General features: G+C 40.8%; 1 protein-coding gene across 2 annotated transcripts; it reads left to right on the forward strand.

Moving 5' to 3' along the window:
• The first annotated feature begins 64 nt into the window (after nucleotides 1-64).
• Nucleotides 65-22167, forward strand: Slmo (PRELI domain containing slowmo). Of its 2 annotated transcripts, XM_077415037.1 has the most exons (5): nucleotides 72-282; nucleotides 794-962; nucleotides 6553-6639; nucleotides 20995-21168; nucleotides 21542-22167. In XM_077415037.1, the coding sequence occupies exons 1-5, from the start codon at nucleotides 251-253 to the stop codon at nucleotides 21602-21604; spliced, it is 525 nt and encodes a 174-aa protein (XP_077271163.1). In that variant the 5' UTR covers nucleotides 72-250; the 3' UTR covers nucleotides 21605-22167. The 2 variants fall into 2 exon arrangements, with proteins under 2 accessions (XP_077271164.1, XP_077271163.1); XM_077415038.1 differs by lacking the exon at nucleotides 6553-6639 and having other exon boundaries at nucleotides 65-282.
• Nucleotides 22168-22539: the final 372 nt, after the last annotated feature.

Below are 22539 nucleotides of genomic sequence, written 5' to 3' on the forward strand. Positions count from 1 at the left end.
GACCATTGGCTGACGCTCCTTTTGTCAGGCAAATGTATATAGTGCACACTGTACAACTGTCACTGTAGTCGTGTGTGATATTGATATATAGCGATTACTTCTACTTACATCACACACCTTCGAAGACGGCCTGACGCACGACAGACGCCCGACATCGCGTCAGCCTATTCCGCTCACGTGTCACACGTCACACGTTAAATTGCGGTGCCCATCCTACATGCAGTGTTGCTCGCCCTATCCGTAAAACGCTATGAAAATCTGGACGTCAGAGCATACCTTCGAGTGAGTAACGAAACGTGCCTTCAAACGGATACTCGTTATCTATTGTGCTCCGCTACTTGACGTAATTGCCTTCGTACAATTCGTCAGACATCCCGAATGTTGGAGTTTGTCTCGTCTAAGGACCGTAATGCAGTTACGCTGTGTGCCCTTGTTACATAACCTCGTTATACTTGTTCCATCTCTAAAAACGGACAATTTCCTATTGATAGTTGAACGAGTAATGTAATGTGGGTTATTTCCAAGTTGCAAAACTCTCGAAGTACTCATTTATCCTTTTGAATTGATTTCCAAAAATCTACGGAACATTTTGTATTTTACAAGCGTGAAAGGGAAAGGGTTAAAACAGGGTCCATCCATCTCTATTTCATCTAGCTTGACTTAACCTAATTTTCGTAAATGAAATTTTCTCTTTTCGTTTCCTCCTCGAGGATAATTTAATTCATTTGAATCATTTTTAAGAATTGCATTGATTCTTCATGAACGACAACAGGGGCAATAAATTTATTTGCAGTCATCCTTGGGAGACGGTAGCGCAGGCTGCATGGAGAAAGTATCCGAATCCTATGGTGCCTTCGGTTATTGGAGCGGACGTCATCGACAGAGAAGTAGTCAACGGTGTTCTCCACACTCACAGACTCGTCGTTTCTACCCAATGGGGCTTTCCTAAATGGACGCAAGCGGTAAGCCCCTTCTAACTTTCCCACGTGCTACCACATTGGCGCGCGTTCGATATCGCTTCAGCATACCTAGCTCTAACCTTACCTCTGACTCTAACCTCTGATCGGTATATCAGAATTGTAAATGTGCCAATTTTTTGATACCTTGCAAATAATACTTGAATAAATTATACAGTAAGATTATTTTTTTTATATACAATTTTTATATATAATATATTCTAATAATATATATATATATATATATATTCTAGTATTCTAATAATATTCCAAACTAGTTAATTAGCTACTAACCAGTTAACTAGCTAATTATTTCGATACATTCCAAATTAGTGTTATCGACCCTGACAACGCTGACGCGGCTGACGCAAACATGATGTCACCAGTTGTTATACGTTATACGTAGCTATCACGTGTCTTTTATGAAACACTATCTATTCTTATCGTCATTGATATATGATATATGTATGTAGTTCTAGTCTTGTGCATAGTTTTTAACCGAAGACTAATATAGAATGTTAGAATGTAGAATGTACTATAGTATCTGGTAAAGCGATTATCGTACAAGATTTATGTCTTTTAAATCCCGACCTAGATTTTTTAATTTGAAGATTAGGTAGTTTCGACTTCAGAAAACACGATTATATCTCGAGCGAATGTGATCGAGAGGCTACTATTTTCTTACAATTAGTAACTCATTTAGAAGTACCTTAATTATTTATAATAATTATATGTACCAATAAAAACGGATCGAATTTCTAATGGGTTTAATCGCGAGCTCGGGACGTTAATAAGTCTTAATTTATATTTTACATATGCCTTATCGATGTAGATATATTTAAAACTCGAAATCAGCAAATACTATTATAAGAATCATTTTTGTATCGTAATTCGTTTCGTAATTCGTTTTGTAATTACTCCGGACTTAACCACGCACAATTGACAGTTAACAAGAGAGATTATGCTACTTGGCAGACTTTTCCTGTTTATGACGGAAAAGTACTCTATTATAGCTGCATTCCGATATTCACTGTCAGCAAGTTTCAGTAGCAGTACTGAAAATCTATAATATACGTGACGTCAAATATAGATTTGCAGTACTGACAGTGAATATCGGAATGCAGCCTATGTACCAGCATAATGCTATTGTAAAGAACATTCCATCGTGTTCTGCAGTGTGTAATCACGCGAGTATCAATGGTATCAACCTGCCGCAAGGTCGTCGTTCAATCGGTTCGATTTAAATCGACTTTACTGGTTGAGACGCGTAGACCGGACTGATGGTAACTCTTCGCGAACTTATCGACAGCTTTTTTCAGTTAATGTAAAGTGTAAAAATAAGCTTTAGCTTTCGCTGTTCTTTTATATAACATATCAAACATATATACATATACATATGAGTTTTGTCCTTATTCTTATTCTTCTTTGATTGGACTGCACCATGACTACTTTTTCTCAAGTATTTATAAGATTGAATGAAAATTCATGAAAACGTATGTATGGGTCTGCACGATATGTATATGTGATTGCTCGGGTGAGTTCGCTAAGTTACAATGATTGCAGATCAGTCATTTCTGTGGAACTTATCTACAGCTTGGTTCATTGATTTTTTCGGCGCACTCTCGCGGCGAATGTATAAAACCATTTCATTTACTTACGAATTTATCGGAATGACCTTCTCGGAGACCTTCGCGACTCGGGTCGTCCGCCAGTAACTCTTGAATAAGTTATCGTCTCGCTCCGATTGCTCAAAGACCTTTACAATTTATTTTTCAAACTTCTTCGCGCGCGAAGTTACGTTACTATTGCTACATACTTGATAAAGAAGAAACATATAACTTAAAATAGATATTTATAAACTTCACCAATTGGTCTTTTGTACAAATATGTTCAATTGTCAAATCAATATATTTTTTAACATATATGTACATATGATGACATATTACTTCTTAACTTTTAATTCTCTTATTTGAACAGCTGCAGAATAAATTTCTTAGGGTGCGTTCCCCTTAACGCTCGCAATGCTCGTGGAATCATTTCATCCTCGTGGTTTGTCAAATGTTAAACAAGGACAAAATGATGCTCGCAAGCGTTGTGAGCGTAGTGGAACGCACCTTTAGAAAACATTAATTTTGAAATTATTTCTGCGCGTTCTCTTGAATTGAAATAAGCTTCAGACAGCGCGATATTTAACATTAATATCTTGTATATTTTTAGAATTTCTAGCATTAGCTTTAATTTCAATTTGGAATGGGGCACAGTACATTTATATCTTGAAATTTCTTGATAATTTAGTGAGAAAGTGAACTTCGGACGCAGCAGCAGATGTTACGACATGATTACGCAACCAGCATGCTAGTTGACGCTTGACTTATCGGTGAAATCTTGCGTGAAGAGCAGTATTTTAAGAGTTAAGAGCAGAAGTGTAAATGTTTAGAAATTTATAGGGTAAACTTGGGTAAGATGGCTATAGAGGAAAGATGGCCAACCCATGTTCGTTCGATGTTTCATGGCGAGCTAGATTGAGAGAACATGGGTTGGCCATCTTTCCTCTATGGCCATCTTAACCGAATTTACCTTAACGAGTTTTATTTTCTTTCAAATTAATGTAACTTGGCCTCTGGTTAATTCTTACTTGGCGCGAGACCACTACTGTGTCTCTTGATTATAGTAATGTACCAAATGTACTCGATAAATTAAATTTTTTTTACAGCTTTTAGACGTTATTTTTTGGAAAACAAATTCCTATTATCTTACTTTTTCTTTTATATACCTATTAATATAGGATAATGTATTAATGTCGCATAATAATTTTTTAGAGGAACGATATCGATTACATTTACAGATTTCTTATTTCTGTTGTTCGTAAGAAAAAAATTGAGTAATATTGCACTTGGTGCGTAACTTTATCGGTTGGCGCAGCTTTTTCACGGTTGTTCGCACAGTAAAATTGACGTTGCGCCGATCTCCGGCGGGCGACAAGAAATCAATCCATGAAGCAACCTAACAGAATCATTCACCTCTTTCTGGTATCGCCCGTGGCGTGTCGATAAAAACCTCGCGCCATTCACCCTAGTCTAGCAATCTCCGCCGGCGCGTCGCGGCGACCCGGAAATTCGAAACTTTCAACAAACGTGCGCAAAAAGAAGGTGCCGGAGACCCAGGGAATTGCAAAACAACATCCGCACTGGCATCAACTTTCATAATGAGCACGCTCAATGTTACGCCGTTTGGCAATCGTCCAGCTAGACGCGCGCCCGCCTTCTGGAATACTCCTCAGGCAGCTCCCTCGGATTCCCAATCCTTCGCTATCCCACAGTGCCTTCGCCGGAATACTGGAGATTCCGGGGCGTCGAATCCCTTTCGGCCCGGCGAATCGCTTCCTCTCGTCAGATTTTCTATAAGCTCGGCCATTTCGCCGGGCCGTTTCGTTGTGCAACCGTTCGTTTGAATGGCTCGACTCATGTATCGTACGCAAGATATGTTTGAGAAACGATAGAGATAAAGAAATCGTCCAGTGGATGACCGACGATAAGAATTTGCACGAGAGATTTATTTTACGAAGAGATCTAAAATTCTATCGTTTAAACTCGATGACGGGGACTGCATCTTTATGTACTCTTTTTATCTTAACGTTATCTCTATAAATAATATGTGTCTGTTAAATAATCAGATCGCAAAAACGATAACAAGAATTAGTATAGGAAAAAGCTGTCGACTTTTTGAACACTATAAAAAGCTAATACAATTTAAATTAAAAAAATTAGAAAAAGAGCACTCTCGAGCACGCCAATATTCCGGTCAAGATGGTTAAAAGTTTAATGTAGCACAAATATTTATGTATCGAACAAATGGGATCGAATATATAGGTTGTATTTTGTCGGATATTTCGTATATAATGACTGCATAGGAATCTTCAGTATTTAGACACGCTTGAAATTATATTTAACGATTAAAAAAGTGCGAAGGACCATTTCGGACCGCGGACACTTTCATCGACACCATTTTCAACGTTACGCCCCCCGATGCTGCACCCACCATCGCGCTATCCGAGTAATTAGCGGATGCACTCGACACAACGCGCTCCAGAAAAAAAAGTACGCGAGAAAAGTTCACTTATCGCGCTCGTTCGCGCGAAACGCTCGAATTGGCGGCAGAGGGTTCGTATAAGCAGGCCGGTTTATTCGTGCGGCTAATTAGAATATGCATAATTAATCGGCGAGGAACAATAATTAAAGTGTACTTAGCGTGCTAGTTTAATTAGCGCCTTTCTAATTACCTAATTACTCATGTTAATTTGTTATTAATATCGCGCCGCCACGGAAACTTACGGCGTTCCATTTTCTTCTCGGTCAAAACAGGCGATTCACAGTTTAGATTGTCAGTATGTTTACGCTTTCGAATACATATTTCTCGCCGCTGATCATTTCTAATGATTGCCGGTAGATGCACAAGAGTGGCTGGCGATGCGTTAAACTGTGCTGCCAACGTGCGTAAAAAAAAAATTTCGATACGAGATAAAATTGGGTTGATCGATCGTTTGTCACTAGGATGACTCTTATTTTTATTTGACAACATTTTATGATTAATCCCTTTCGGCTCAGTGTCTTTCTATGAAAAAGTGTCATAGTTATATGATTGATGATTTTTTATAGGCTTGCAGCTTTATCGAGATCGAGAACTTAGATATATGTTTTTTTACAGCGATTAAATAAACGGTATCATATAAATTTAGGGTATTTGTTATGCTTCTCGTGTAGCTGTGAGAACAGAATAATGCAACCGTTCGCTATAGGTGGTTGAATTAATTACCGCGCACGCCTTCTGACGTAGAATCAATTAATAATCGCTTATCGCTTTCTATAGACTCCAACGCTATTCGTGTAAATGTTGCTTTGTTTGTTTAATTTGCCTTGTGTACGTATAACATGCTGATACGAGTACATAGTGTGTTTCCATAAAGGTCCCTTTGTTAGACTTTCTGATATTGAGCGTGAACGACGCTACTGTAATATCTGAAAATGATATCTTATTAATGCATATCTGTAATGTACCAATAACAGCCAGCGAAATAATTAAATAATTATGATTTATACATTATAATGAGGGATGTTTGCACTTGATAGATTATTGGATTATGTAGGCTGACACGTTATTGAAAACAATACTATAGGTATGCAAAATTGTCATACATTAATTCTAAGCTAATATTATTTAATCTGTCATATTACAGCGTGGTAAATAATTCGACGAATTACCACAATTTTATCGCATTTCTTTTTTTGCTCCGCTGAGCACGCCATGAAAAGTCGTGAAATCGAGCCGAAGTAGCAGCTCTCCAAGACTGAAACATGCCATAGAAGTTTAGAAGGCTTTATCGTTGAACTCAGCGCGGAAAGTTTGAAACCGGAAGTGGTTGTCTATAGCACTTCCGAGATTTTTATCGGTGGCCGAATCGGTTTTTAGCAGTTTGCCAGCCAATTCTCGCCGGAACTACATTTAAATGATTCGGATTTCTTTTTACTCACGGACAAGACTTTTACGTTGCTGCCGAAGCTTATTATGCGATCGCACGTTTTCTTTTTTATTTTTGCAGTTAATCGGCTACGCGAACTTGTGTTACGCCAGCGAGCGCAGCGAGGTCGATCCTGTGAATAGACAAATGATCCTCAGGACGCATAATGTAAGTATCTGTTCTTTGTTTGAAAATGGGCTGAGAAGCCGTTGTGCTTTCCCTTCCCGTGGTATACAAGCGTGATGCATCGTGCAATTTACGATACATTTATTTGCATCACGAAATAGCTGCAGTAGCTGTATCCGAAATAAATATCGCCGATATGTTATGGCGTTTGATTTGTCATTTTAAAAGGTTTCTCAGCGTATATAATTGATGTGAAAATAGTTTTCGACATTTTATATTTCAATAATTTTATGTTAGAAAAACGGTTCCTAAACTGAAAAATTTCTTTCGCGTAAACTATTGGTGTCTCTCACGAAAAGCACGGCATTGTGTGATGTGAGACCATTTCCACACTGACCGCAAAAACGATATCTTTAAACGTAATCCAATACCTCCGATCATATTTCCGGTATGTGTAGACTAGCACGGTTCCGAAATATCCATCAGCAGTGTACCTCGCTTATATAAGGTAGGCGTCTCGCTACGTGCTAGTCATGTGACTGTTTGTAGGTTTTTACGTTCAGAAATATATTTCAGGCAATTTTTGCTAAGGGAAAAATAATTTTATGACGTAGGGTGTAAAATTTCATACGTGACAAAGTATGTTACTTTTTCCAAATTATGTGATTTTTTTCATTTGACTCCGTTTTGATCAGCTGATCATGCGAGTCGTCGAGAAAGGTTACAAGTGAGAAAAATACTTTTCGATTGAATTTTGACAATTACTGAGAAAGGGTTTCAAAACGCATGACAGGGGTGTCAATCACTATCCACGTCGGCTAAGAAAGACGAGCCCCATAACCTGCAATTACAGTGATTAGCCAGCGGCGTTGCCAAGTCTTCCCAACCTCACCTCGACCAAAAAATGTCTTCTCGATTACCGCATTTTCACTAAAATAAACTAAAAAATTAGCAGCGAAATCTTTGGTAAACTATATATTTTAAGGTTGCATCGGATTCTTCGAAATCTAATGTATAAAAAGCAATGTTTTTTCTCACTTCATCTAATCGAAAAATGCGAAAATATGTGATTAAAACCGTGATAGAGCCTTCTTTTTCTGGCCGTCTGTATGAAGTAATGCAAAATTTGTGATTTTCGAGATCGATTTTCTAGAGTAAATAGTCGGTAAGGAGCCACAGAAAAAATCGACTGCAAAGCTGATCATATAATTTGATATAAAATCCGAAATCGAAAACTTTATCTAATACATGCCCTGACGAGACGACTACCTTAATTAGAATTGTATAAATCTGCTGCTCACACGGTTTTGATCGAATTTTTTAATGAAGACAGAACTTTTATGGTTCCCTCCCTTACAGATCTATTCGTAATTGTATATTTAATATGAATATGTCGCGAGACGTTTGGATTCAATTGCGATCCTAAATTAAATGCGGAACAGCATTATATGCTGAAACTACTTTTGGCAGCATTGGTGTTCGATTTCATAATCTGATTCAGGCTGTTGTATTATTACATACGAGAAACATGTGCGAAAAAGTATTGAGAACCTGATGTATACAAGTATCTTGTATTATAAATGCATAATTATTAAACATTAAGCAATTTTACCGTAGATGCGCGTACCATCAGAAATAATATTCATCTCGTACTCGGCGGTCGGTTATCAACGGAAGCGTTGTATCGAAACGCATCGGCGATCGCATCGCGCACGGTTCCTCGTTCATGCGATAACGAAGTGAGCATTTTTGAGCGATTTTTCGACCATAACGAAATTGCGAATGCGTCGCGGTCTCTGTTGCGAAATGGCACTTTAATAGAGTGTCGCCGGAAAGAAAGAGAGAATGCGGAGCGGCCGCTCCATTAGCGCGTAATAAAAGCGTTCTTCCCGCAACGTTGTTTCTCTTTACATATTTCGCTAGTGAAATGATGCAAATGTTATGAATAAATGGACTTCGTTGTGTAATAGTTTAAAGTTATTGCGCCGATTTATTGTTTTCACGTCTATTGAGTCGTTATTTGAATTTACCGTACGACTTTTATGATATGTATTATGTCACTCATATATATATTGACGGTAAAATTGTATTTTCCAGCTTTTTCTCTAAATTTTAAAAAGGAAAACTTGCTGGAAAAATGTATGAGATATTTTAGACTAACGTTCTTTCAGGTAGGTAGTTAACCGTATTAAACAAAAATTTAGACATTGTATTAATAACGGAAAACATAATAATATACCTATACATATATATATATATATATATATATATATATATATATATAATATAATATAATATAATATAATATATAATATATATATCTCTATTCTCTCTCTCTCTCTCTCTCTCTCTCTCTCTCTCTCTCTCTCTCTCTCTCTCTCTCTCTCTCTCTCTCTCTCTCTCTCACTCCAACGTTTTTTCCGCCCCTTTAATTCTCCAACCATGCACTTTCGAGTCCCACGTGTTTTTTATAATGTTAATAGCTTTGAAAAATTCCCCAAAAGTTATTATAATATCTTTGTACTTTCGACTTAAAATCAATGTAAATAAAATTTGGAAATCATTTATTTAAATATTTTTTTACAACATTTATATGTTGACAAACACACATTACGACTCGTTTTATTTAAAAAATCATTTTTCCGGCGTGGGGGGGATTATCCCACGATAATTTGTTTTTCACAAAAAAAAAACGACTGTTATGAACTCGTGGGACACGAAAAGGCATGGTTGGAGTGGATAGGGATATATATATATATATTATTATTATTATTACGTTTTTCGTTGTTAATACAATTTTTGTTTTACGGTTAACTACCAAACCTAAAAGAACACACACACAACACACACACACACACACACACACACACACGTCCTGTGATCTATTTTATTTAAATATATTTTATATTATGTACATACATACATAATATATAAAATATATTCAAATAAAATAGATCACATCAGGGCGACTTTCATCATTACTCTTTCTTTTCTTCGTATCCGTAGATAGTTAAAAGTTGGTAGAGGCGAATTGTTATTCTCGGCTCGCTTTTGTAACGGGCAAGTTTGTCAAATTGCGTTAAAGTCTTTCATGTCGCGTTCGTGACTGGAAAAGTCATTTAAAAATTTAATATTTTTCAATACTCTCTCGTGTAGTATGCAGATTATAATAAAAAAGTTGGCGACCTTCACGCGGTTGGTACATGCAACACGTTTTGTCAGATGAAAGTGCGTCGACGCAAAATCGCCGGATTTTTTCCGAGCCGCTATCAGAAAACGATTTTCGAGCCCCGATTTACATAACATCCGTTCCAAGGAGTATGCATAGTAAAGACTCTTAGGAAAAGTATCTAGCTGCAAGCTCGAAGAGATCGACGCGTCTGAAAGCGTGGGAGGGGGGCGAGGGCGAACGTGTCGAAGGGGGGGACGGGGAGCTGATGCACGCCACCACCGCATCCAGAAGGTTGGATATGATAGGTTATTGATGCGCGCATTACCGGAGGGTTGCATAGCTCGGAGAGCTTCTCGGCGCGGGGTATATCAGGTGGGGTGTCAGGGAAACGGTGGGATATGGCAAGCCGAGGAGGATAAAGGAGAGGGGGCGCGGCATTGGTCGCGGCTCTCCCGTTCGCGACGTTCGCGTCGAAGATCATCTCCTCTCGCTTCGTTGACGGAAAAGAGACCACCAAGAGAAACGCGGGGTGGTAGATGCATTACTGGTATGATGAACGATCCGCAGGTGGCTTAAAGCAAAAGGAGGAGAAACCTCGCTCCTTTCCACGTCTACGGAGAAGCTGTTACGTCGACCTTTTCTATCCATCGAGATTCCGTATGTATCCACGCGAGTACATTATGTGCCGACGATCGTATACTCACACGCTCTCCGATTCTGGCTAATTCGTATGAGAGGAGGATGCTTTTACAAGTAGGGGTAATCGGTGCTGAGCGATGTACTCGCGCGGATAGCTGATGGGATAACTGAATGGGATGATCGAGCGATAGTAAATCGTCTTGCGAAGGTCGATGTGCTGCAATTCCATTAGCTACGCGTGATATTTTAACGGCAATTCATTGTTCATAATGTTTATCGACACTCTGCTGACGAAGGAGTGCAATGAATTATAAGTTTATATTCAATCGTACACAAAGAGAAATGGAAGAGAAATGGATAACGATCATTTACGTAAAGTGGCTAAATAGATTCGCCATTTTTTGATATTTATGTAGCGAAGTGGAACGGCGGATCGCGTTATTTCTCTACACACATCGGGATGTAAAGGGTGCAGATACATTAAATCGCATAAAAGCAGCAAACAGAGTATTGTGCCGCATGCAAACCGATATACGGCGGGCAAAGACAAATCGCGGAGCATCTGAAGTATTAATGCGGAAAGCCGTATACAACGCGGGATGCAGTCGCGCATGATCGATTCCGCTTCGAATCCGTAGGTGAATACCGCAGACATCGTGCCACCGCAATAAATTCGCCTTTATCCGCTCATCGATCGTTTTACGGGTGCAATCTTGCCACCTTTATTCACGCCGATGCGTCACGTATAATATACGCACGGCTATCCCACGGGGCGTAAGACGGCAAAATACGTTATCGTGCACACATTATGCCAAGTACCCAACAACTGCGAAACGTGGGGAAGGAAGGTGATTTAAGGAAAATTCCGGCGCGCATGTCGCGTCACCGGGGAAATGCTGCGAGCGGTATGCAGTTGATGCCCTCGAATGAGACCGTCTCTCACACCACGTTTCGACTCCATCTTCCTCGCGGGCGAGACTCATCTTTCTTATTCGTGCTATCCTCTTCAACGAGGAACGTCTCCGCAATTAAGGCTGTGGCCGAATTCCTCGGAATGATAGTGTTCATTTCTCCAAGCATGTCTCCAGGATTTCTGTTGTGTGCAACACAGCGCGCGTGCTTTGATGAGTTAAATTCACGTTAAAATAAACATTACTACAACTTTCCTGGGGAACGTCAGTTGTGTTTCAGTACAAGATACACGTATCATGGGATATTTACATTGTGCGATATCGTATTACAAATTTATCACACTAGAACACCACATTTATTTCCTGTCACCGTATATTTTTCTATAGATTACAGCTTGAAACATGATTTTAAATTTATTTATTTATGTGTGTATGCATGTGCACGCGTTCACACACATACCGTACCAAAATTAATAACATTTTTATTAAAAAAATTTTCAATTTAAATAAAATTTTATAAATATATAATTTCTGTGTATATGAATATATTATTAATTACTAATCATAAAACATTGTATTTATATTGGAAATTGTAATTACGTATATTTATTATTAATACATTGTGTTAAATAAGAAGCGATTTTTCCAATTAATCGATGAATGGAAAATAACTTGGAGATATTTATTTTAATAATAAATTTAATTAAATATTAATTAACTGATATTCACTTGATTTTGACAAACATGAACCAGAATAACAACAAACATCATAACATTCATGTTATTCATATGGTTAGTTATACTCTCTATCACGCTTTTTTAAGACGTTTTACGATCTCTTACGGTCATATCTTAAACATTCTAGCGATTGTTGATCATGATAATCCATAAGGATGTATTTGTCACATTAGAGACGAACTGAAATTGGAATCGAATAATCCTCTCGGGACGAGTTTACGGGATGTGTTTCCTAACGCGTATGCACGCGTGTCATGTAGACAGGAGCGCACGCATGTTACACGCACGCGTTATATGTCGCGCGAGGAGATCGCGAGGGATGATGTGCGATTTGATATGAGCCGACGAGGCCAGTTGAAGTACAACTAGTCCCGATCGAATCCTTTCTCTGCCGGGGAGGAGGGATATATCTTTTAGCAATTCAACCCCCTTAGCAGATAGCTAGCGTTGCGCATATCTGACGCATACGTTGCTCTGTGATACGCCGTTGTGTCGTTGATCCTAAGTACACGCGCGGTACCTACATGTGCATCGTGTTACAGGACCGAACATAATGGGATACCGATACCTGGATATCGTCCGCGAGGATTATACTCGATACACGCGAATATTAAGACGATCTCGATCACGTCCCGGAATAATTGAGTGGCTGTGCGCACGCACGGGGAAGGATTTGACGGATTTCCGCGTCGATTTCCGCAAGTCGGCATTATCTCTAGGAGATTACTTCCACAATTGGTTATTAATTCGCGTAAATAAATTGCACATGGTTGTTGAAATGGTCACGAATCTATCTCTTTTCATCTTACAAGGGACACATTATAACTACTTGAAACCGCAAATATGTTGTTAAAAGGAAATCTTGAGATTTAAAAGGTGAAATAACCTCTCAAAGGTAACGCTTATATTTGATTTTAAGTACTTATCGTCGAAACGATAAATAAAAAAAAATATTTTACCTAAAACTTTGTTTTTTATAGTTCTTTATAACTTACCGTTTCAACGATAATTGCTTAGAATTAAATGTAAGCGTTACTTTTGAGGGATTGTTTCATTTCTTAAATTTCAAAACGGGCACATATAAAAAAATACGTGTCTCTTATATTTTTGTGTTTAACAATACATTTGTGTGTTTAACAATATAATTATGTTTAACAACATATTAACACAAGGAGAATCAAATCGATTCCGGATAGTTGTGACAGGTCCCTTGTTAGGGATAATTGAATTAGGGCACCGAGTTTGATGGATTTCCGTAACAATCGTCGATGTTTCTCCTGAAATTACTCATGCGACTTGCTATTATTTAATATACAATTATAACCGGTAGCACAAATTGGCGTTTGATGGTGTTAGTAAATAAATGAGCTTAGAATTTGTTTTTTTTTCTTTATGCAATTTTTTAAATAGTCTTACAGTTATTATTTAGCTTCTTATTGCATGTTGTGGAGCAGCAAATCTTGTTAGGCTGAACTGATTGATATCGAGCCAATTGCGTATAAGAAATTCAATTAAGTGAAATTTGTAATTCTTCTATATTAATGCCTAAGTTGATACCTATAGACAAACATTATTGCATCGCAATAAAAGTTCAAGTAAACGGTAAAAAATCGCGATATTATTAACTGTTTTATTTGTTATTGTAACTGAGCTTATCAAAGTCATCGTTTTCGCGGTTCGATTACGGTACAGTGCCGTGTGATGAAATCGCGATGATACACTGTTACGAGAACATCGAAAAAAAACCACATTTTTTTTAGTGAGTTACACCGTACTAACGATAGTTACGAGCAAGATGTTTTACGCGCCGGTCCGCTTAAACTTCACGCTAATGAAAATACCGCGCTGTCCAGTTATCGCAAAATATTGCGCTGCTATAAAATTGTATATTGTTAATTTTCAGCAATACGGGGTCTCTCTCGGTGCCTCGCGGGAATTCGCGGGTGTCATTGTTTCGTAGTGAATATTAGCGACGGCGTAAAAACAATGAAATATTTTCCTGTTGCTACCGGCCGGATATTATCAGATTATAGAACGAACAGGCGCGCGGGACGCTGGAAGCCGACTGCATGTAGCACATGTCGATCCGCTTGCACAACGTTAATCGCGCATATACGCGCGTGTTCCCATTCATCTTTTTCTCGCAGATGGGGCATCTTGAATCGCCACGCGGCTTAACATATCGTGCTTAACATACGAAGACAGTAATATCGGCAAACGTTAGTAATATTGTATCCTAATCTCATTACATGTAAGAAGCTGCTAATGAAATCAAATTATAATTAATCTAATCAGATATAATATTAGTTTGTCACGAATGTAGTGTGGATAGTGCACCAGTATTCGTTGCATCAAAGTACAGACCGTCGTGATTGCAGTTCGCGTGTAAAAGTAAACAGGGCAAATGTTAGTGTCTAATAATACGGCGAAGACAAGTTGTATCCCAGCGTACATCAATTAGGTCCTGCGGAACAAAGACAAACGAGCCAGAAGCGGATTGTGGGAAAGGGTTGCGCATTTCGGCGGCCCGTCCGAGACGACAGCTCGTATTGGACAATGGGTTAAAGGGAATCAGCGACGGTACAAGACCGGCGAGCTCATTCCACGATGCAAAGTGTAGTTATCATTTTTCATTAAACCACCCACCCGCCCGTCCGCCGACTCCATATTTCAATCGATTTGAAAAGTGCTGGCGCTGGCCGCTCCGCATCCATATAAATACCTCCGGATGTGTGTACGTGACCGCGAGAGGCGTGCGAGACATGTGGTGGCCTCCCCCGTGCGGCGCTATGGCGCGCGTTGAGCCGCGTGCAATTTGTTGTTTTTATGATTTAGAGGACCGCACGTACAATAATTCAGTCGCCCGGGCGCGTCTAGCGGCACCCTCTCTCGCCCTCTACCCTCTGTCGCCCCTTTTCGCCCCCGTCGCACTCGCCGCGTCGGTCGGAGGGTCTTCCATCAACCAAACCCGCGGGGAGTCCGCGAGCACGAGGCCGGGGATACATATAGCCGATATGCGCGTGTCCGTTATTAATTCTCGTCCTCGATGGCGAGCGGTCGAGCATCCCCTTCGCCACCACCGCGTTAACCCTTCTCCCTTCGTTCATCTCGTCCCGTCTCAGTGTTTTCGCGCTCGCGCACGGAAATTCGTGCGGCGATGAAGGGGGCGCGGCACGCGGCGGCGCGGGCGCAGGGATCGTTAGCGGGGAATACACACGAGTCGTTGCCGCTAAAATATCGTTCCGGTTTCCTTCGTGCTCGGCAACGTATTGCGATCCCTGCTTACACGCAGACGTGCTTGATTGATTTACTGGGTCTCTGTTTTTGCGGGATTCCCGGAAAGCTCGCTTCGCGACTGGCGAGGAACCGATGCGTATTAACCCTTCGGTGATGCGCGTTTAAATCATCTGGATTCGATGGGCCCCAATTTTCTTCCGAATCGCCAGGGCGACACCGCGGGATTTTATAAGCGCGTCGCTTTGGAGTGATGAATGGCCGACCGCGTTTGTCTCGCGGATTTGTATGCATTTAATCATTTGCTCGGTTAATTTTATTTGGATGTTTTAGAGCGATACTCTCGGTAAAATGTTACTAGAACGTTAGATGCAAAAAGCTCCTAATCGAATTAAAAAACGAGTCTTTTCTTGCGCAATTATATAATCATCTTATTAGAAAATACAATAAGCGAATAAAATCTGTATTCGTTAGTTTGAGGGTGAGAGCAAGGTTGCAAGAAGTTTTCGATTGTACGCGATCTAATACCAATTTGTCAGCAACGCCGAAATCTGCTGAAATCGGCGATTACCGCGCGCAGAGGAAACGTCCGAACTGCATAGAGGGGGGAGGGGAGGTCGATCCGGGGTTTGTGTGTGCCGTCCAGCAGATTTGGGCTTCCGGCCGCGAAACCCTCTCGAAGCATCGGATGGGTGTTTGCGAATTGCGAGCACACCGAGGTCCGAACAATGCAGTCTGTGCAGCCAAATCCGCAAAGTCCTCTCAATTATGCGGCGATGCTAATTACTCGCGAGTGCATGCTGAAGGAGAGCTTCCACTTCACCGCTCGGCTCTCCCTACTCTCTACACAGTCTTCCATTCTCCGTTGCTAATACCAAAGGGTGAAACGGAATCATGAGTATTTGATCGAGAAGTAGAGGGGGACGCATGCTATGCCTATACCAACGATCAGGGGGAACCTCTCTTTCGACGAGATTTTAATTAGGAAAGTTCAAGTCAACTTTTCTACGCTTACCGCGAAAAAACGGATATGTGCATTATGCATACATTAATGAATTTTTGTGATATATATAAAAGATTAGTTTATTCCTCTATTACATATATTATTTTATATAAAAATGACAACAATATATTCTTGAATGCGTAAGATGTACAGAGTGGATATTGCAATGTATTTTAATACCATATATTTTTAAAGAGAAAACCGAATCTCTCCTCATTTTACGATTATTCCTGTTCTCGTTCCTGCATCGTTATATAATTGAGTTTATGAAAGAAAGGTATTGTGTATTACATACTGTATGAAGTGCTCACTTCGCTAGTGCTGCCGCAAATCGATACGATGCTTTCGAGGTAGTTATTCAGAAATTGTCCGAGATATCTCGTCTATCGGCTGATGCGTCATCGGGCGCGGCCGCGTTGCAACGCCCGCCGGTAAATGGAAAGCAAACGAGGGATTTTGGCACAGAGAGGCCGAGCGATTGGCAAACATCGGTTTCAACGCGCGACTGACGAGAAAAATTTTCAATTAGCCGATGCACCCGCGGCATCGCGTAACGTCGTTCGCGTCCGCCGCGCCGCCAGCACGACAATGCACCACCGTTCTTCGCGGTCGCGCCGAAAAAAAGAGACCGAAATTAATTACTTTTGGCGTCAACGACAGATTCACAGCTGACGGGACGATCGATCGTTCGCTTGATACGATTAAATCCCGTTCATTCTACGCCCTCCTTTGCGGCGGCGTTATAACGCTTCTCTCTTCGCTCATGCACTCAGTTTACGGCCCTAAGGCGGTGATAGCATTCGACGATGAGAGAAACTGTGCCGTGTTTGTTGTTCGAAGAACGCTGCGCGAAAAACTACGTCGAATATTCACCGCGGAAAAAGAATTTATATTACCATTGAGAAACACGGTTGTTTCGTGGAGGTTCGCCAGGAATTAAACGCGATTGTCGGATTTCACGTGCGCGGAGTAGCACGCCGTTATTAGCATCTGACACAGGAATTTTCACGAGAAATGATAATCCTCGTAAAACAATAAAAATATGCGACGAATCAGAATCGGTGAACAGCTAGAACATATTTGCAATGTATTTCAATCATCCGTTACTTTATTATCCGTTTATATTTGTGAAAAAATCTCGCAGCTATAGCATGTAAATGCGCGCTTAAAGACTTACAGTTTTCAAACCGCTGCAAAAAACTATTTACATACGTCACTCGCTGGGACATTTCGAAAATCAAAAGCTAAAGCGATTTCTGTTTCGTGCAGTTAGTTACCATTCGGATGAAAGAGGCTGGATTGGAACGGGAGCCGAAGAAAAGAGAGAAGCGACTGCTCTTTGGTATAATACCGGATTGTCGTAATTCTACCTGGTATTAAGCGAAGCGTTTTTCTCGCCGCGGTTAAAAAATTCGCTTCAACAAGAGTGCGATTACATCCCGTCACAGACATGACAATGGAATCTCTCTTGTCTCGTCAATTACACCTCTTTCCATTTATCTTTTTCTCGCCGTTGAAACACTCATCCTTCTTTCGTGCATAAATCCTCTGTGCGGCGGTAAGCTATTGGATATTATCAGACAGTTTCCAAAAAGCAAGGCCGATACCTCCGCAGCTTTAGATGCTGGAAGAAGCATTTCGAGTAACAGACGTATTGTTTTCGAGAGTAACAAGGGTATTGTTTTCGCGGGAGCGATGATTAATTATGTGACTTTCGAGGAATACAGTTTCATTTAAATTATTGAAATAATTATATTGAAATATAGCGAAATATTTAAATTGGATATTAGTGGAGAAATAATAGAACGTGCCCGCGAATGTATAATGTCCTTTCCGCGAGAGAAAATTAAGTACAAAGCACAATACTGGAACAACAATACTAGAGTATTTCGTATTGGCGAGCTTGCGTCGTTGTGACGCGGTGCAACGAGAGCTGCAATAATAGTATCTTATTTAGATAACCAGTTATGTACTTTAGTAACAGCTCTTCAATTGCTACGAGCCTCGCCCTTTCTTCGTGTTCCATGACCTGTATTACGTGGCACACTCAAAGTATATTCGGAAACTCTTGAGAGGTACATTACTAAATAGCGAAATTTAATATCCTTTTCATTTTTCTGCGCTGCAGTTACCGCGCTGGTTACTTTTGTCTTATCTTCGTGTATTTTAATGTTCATCAAATGGTACAATGTCATAAATATAGAAAGTCTCTTAGCATATTGTAACTAGAGTATTACTCCATTTCCTCCGTGTAATCTTCCGTATATCGTAAGATCGCAATAATACGGCAAGATCGTTACGAATATTACGATACGCGATATGAAACTCAGGATTACACCGACATTCAGGCTCGACTCCTGTCGTTGATATAATTCCGCGAATTTCACAGTGATGTAGCACATGAACGGTAGCGAACACACACGCAACCGTCTATGCTATGTACTATATAGCGAACGGAAATTTCATTTCTCTCGGATTTAATCGACGTCTTTGTCCCTGACTTGCCGAGCGTGAACCACGTGAAACGCAGCAGCTCGCGGGCGTAATGTTAATTTTTCCTTTCTTCCTTCATATCCGTGGGTCACGGCGCTTTGGAAACCGTCGTGCGGACTCGTGCCGCGAACCGCGAAGCGAAGTTGGACGGCGAAGTCGACCGCGGTGTAACACAGTCGGCTTCACTGATTGCCAATATGGCGAAGTCCATAGAGTACAACACCGCGTCATTCTATATCTGGGGGATAGTCGCGGACCCACAATGTGCCGCGGGCGTTAATTTCCTCGTGAAATGTATTGCGCCCGCCGTGCGATTCAATTGTTCCACCCCACGGCGCGCTATGCCACGATGGTGCTCGTCCGAAGCTCGTAATGACGTGCATCTCCGCCGACCCCGCTGTCCGCGTGTCGTGAGGCCGCGCGCATCAGAGGTGAATGTTGAGGCCCTAAAGAATTTTAAAGCAACGTGTACTCATTTTGCTCTACGGACAAATTATAATAATTTTTTTACGTATCTTAATTAAGGATTTTGACTACGTCAATTTAATGCATAACGTACATATTTATTTTCCCATGATAGGTAGAAGTGTTGATTCAAACTTTGTTAATTAAAAGTACATCGAAGGAGAGATTATCTAAATTTTATTTGCGCAACTTGCTCGTGCATGTTTCACCTTCCGCGTGGCCGCGTCAAGACGTAACTTTAGGGGCCGGATTGTCGTAGAGTGAAAAATGGTAAACAATCAACGCCGCGGCTGCGATTTTCGAATTGAATATCGCCTAAAGATATACGCCAGCACTATTATAGGTACGAGAGATCGAAACCGAGGTCAATTTTCCCCACCGCAAATTTACAGCGATGAAAGCTATACGATACCAACAGCAAATACGTTTCAGCTAGTACAAATTCTATGACAGCGACACAGATTAAACTTTAGGCCTCGGGCTAACTGGCTCGAGGCGCCCAGTTGCCGCGTTAGTTTCCAGCCCTCTCGCGCTACCACCCACCCTTCGCCATCGTTCGCGCAAGCAGCGCGCGCGCGTGATTGTTTCTCTCGCGCCAGGAAACAAATCCGCGCGCGATGACAACGCGACGCACGCAGCACTCTAACGGGCGCTTCGTCGTACCGACGGTGTATACCGCGCTGGCAACAAAAGCACGCCGCACATCGCCCCGCAGAGTGCTGTTTGCCGCTTTCGCGTCGCATGTTTACGCACTAGCGCACTGTAATGAATTTCAGATGGTCTTCCAACGCTACTCTCCGGTTTTGTTACACTCCACGCTCCTCCACGTATTCGATTAGTCGCGGCATATACATTGGTTCCGCATAACCGCATAACCTCGGTTTCTAACGCGTACGCGCTATGGCGTATTATGAGATCGCACTCTGTATATCGCGATCATTTGGGGTTGCATTATCGGCGCGATCCTTTCGTGAACTCGGTAGTATTCGCTGCAGCATGATATTGCGGAACGTTGCGCGAATATTGCCTTCGAATCGCGCGGTATAAATACACACTCGAATCTCCGATGTTCATGCATATAAGCAAGATAACCATATAATATTTATAACAGAAAGAGGGCTATACATTCGAGAAAATTAAAAAATAATTTCATCGGCACGGCCCTGTCAACTAAATTATGTATTATAATGAACGTCGCCGTAGAGTGTAGCCGATGTAAAAGGGGGGAAAAATATAGCGTAATGGAAGCAGACACGGAAATGGAAGCGCTGAATACGCTTTTTTTCTGCGTGACGGGAGCCACTGCCGACTCATTCGTTTGTTTAGTGGCATTGATTATTCAAGGATGTCTAACGTTACTTTTCGTGGTAACGTTCCATCTCGATAATTCCGACTACCCATCTACCCCGAGGGTTCCTAACCCCGCGAGTTGCACACAATGATCGATATGAGCAACCGAAATTCATGACACGGATATACGGCGGCGTGAATGTGGTAGGCAATGTATATCCCTTACAGTGTGACAGATTTAATAATGCAAGTCACGCGTCTTATCAAAGTAAGAAAATCTATACAGCTATACTACCTCTCAATGATACACGTAATAATCGATGCGAATCAGCTGTATGTTTCTTCAATAAATGAAAATGAGAGAATTCATACGTATTTACTTGACCAATACGCGTATAAGAATGTTTCATGACATTCGCGTTAATCAAATCAATTATTCTTAATTTTTGCAGTTAACCTTCGGTAACTATATCGCTGTAGACGAAGCTGTCAGATATACGCCCCATCCAGATGATCCCACCAAGACATTACTCACGCAGGAAGCGGTGGTCACTGTACGGGGAGTACCACTGACCAACTATATGGAGGACCTCTTAGCTTCAAAAATCTCCTTCAATGCGTGCAAAGTAAGTGATCTCCTCTTGTTTAGATATCTCGCTTATTATATACATATACGCAATCTTCTAAAAATTTGACAAAATCGAATGTTGTTATATAAATTATTTTTATACAATTCCGACAACACGAATTCCGACGTGTCTTATGTTCAAGAAACGAAAGTTTTTTACGATCGAATAAAACAACCCGGAAGATGCACAAACTCTCTCTCGAGAGATGCAAATTTCTGTCCTGTTATTGTCACTTTTTTCAATTCAGAATAGTATCGAATATTTGTCGTAAAAAATGTTTCATAAGACGGTGATGCATTTGCACGTTTTATAAAAGTTTATGAACGACATCGACGGCAATAAAGAACGTAATCTTTTTTTTCCGTTTAAGGGCCGACAAGGGTTGCAATGGGTGATCAACAAGCTCGAATCGGAGATGAAGGAGTTTGCCTGAAAGGCCCGGCCGCCGTCGCGAAACTTCTAAACTGCCGCTATCAGCACAACACGAGCGCCGGCGTCGATAGGGAGCGGCAACTTCTAGATCGAACGATTACGCGGATCAGAAGAACATTAACGTCCCGGGCTTCGTCAGAAACGAGCAGATGATGATTCGCCGCGGGCCATGTAGATCGCCTAATTGAATTTTGCGAAACTTGTTACTAACCGGTTTGCAGGAACGAAAACGTTCCCTTTGAAGGGCGATTGCCTCCGCAACCGTACACTTGGGTCCAGACCTGCAAGGATCTGTCGAACGGACGGGCGAGACTGATATAGAAATATGAAAATATGTAGGTTTAATTTAAAACGAAAAAGTACAACGGTTGAAACACAGCGATTGGATGGCAATAATTTCTAATGCTTCAACCCGTACTCACATATGTTTGTCGACACAGTGCCGACTCGCGATGTGAGTATGTATCATGAACTTCACTTAGCCAATTTAAATACGTGGGCTTTCACCACAGTTTAGAGAATAAAAAAAAATACATATGTTCTGTCGAACGGATGTCAATATTACATGCAATTTATATTTAATTTATTCGTACAAAAAAATCCTTTAATTTTTTTTAGTATTAGACATAATTTCTTTAATATATCCACAAATTGTTTTTTGTTTACTCCATTCCCACACGCTCCACCTTTTACTATTTATTTATTATATGCCTTTGTGTATTTATATTATCGCAAATTACTTTTGCTCGGTGGTGTAAGTTGCACGTCCTACAAAACGTACTAAAAGCTCAACACACGAAAGGTCCCATTGACTGGCCGAAGACGAACAATGTAGACACAGACCTCCGCGAAACTATGTTTCTCCGGAACTATGTTTGCCGGACTCTCATTCCTTCTCAGCGAGAAGCCAAAGCTCTTTGATCGCGGCGAGGAGGC

The sequence above is a fragment of the Temnothorax americanus genome, unplaced genomic scaffold (genome assembly GCF_048541705.1).
Source record: "Temnothorax americanus isolate GAGA-0224 unplaced genomic scaffold, ASM4854170v1 Scaffold4, whole genome shotgun sequence".
Lineage (NCBI taxonomy): Eukaryota > Metazoa > Arthropoda > Insecta > Hymenoptera > Formicidae > Temnothorax > Temnothorax americanus.

Bases quoted from the DNA above. Each gene is read 5' to 3' on its own strand.
- Slmo (XM_077415037.1), top strand. From the start codon at position 251: ATGAAAATCTGGACGTCAGAGCATACCTTCGA. The intron at 963-6,552 runs GTAAGCCCCTTC...TTATTTTTGCAG, and splicing joins TTCCTAAATGGACGCAAGCG to TTAATCGGCTACGCGAACTT. The intron at 6,640-20,994 runs GTAAGTATCTGT...TAATTTTTGCAG, and splicing joins TGATCCTCAGGACGCATAAT to TTAACCTTCGGTAACTATAT.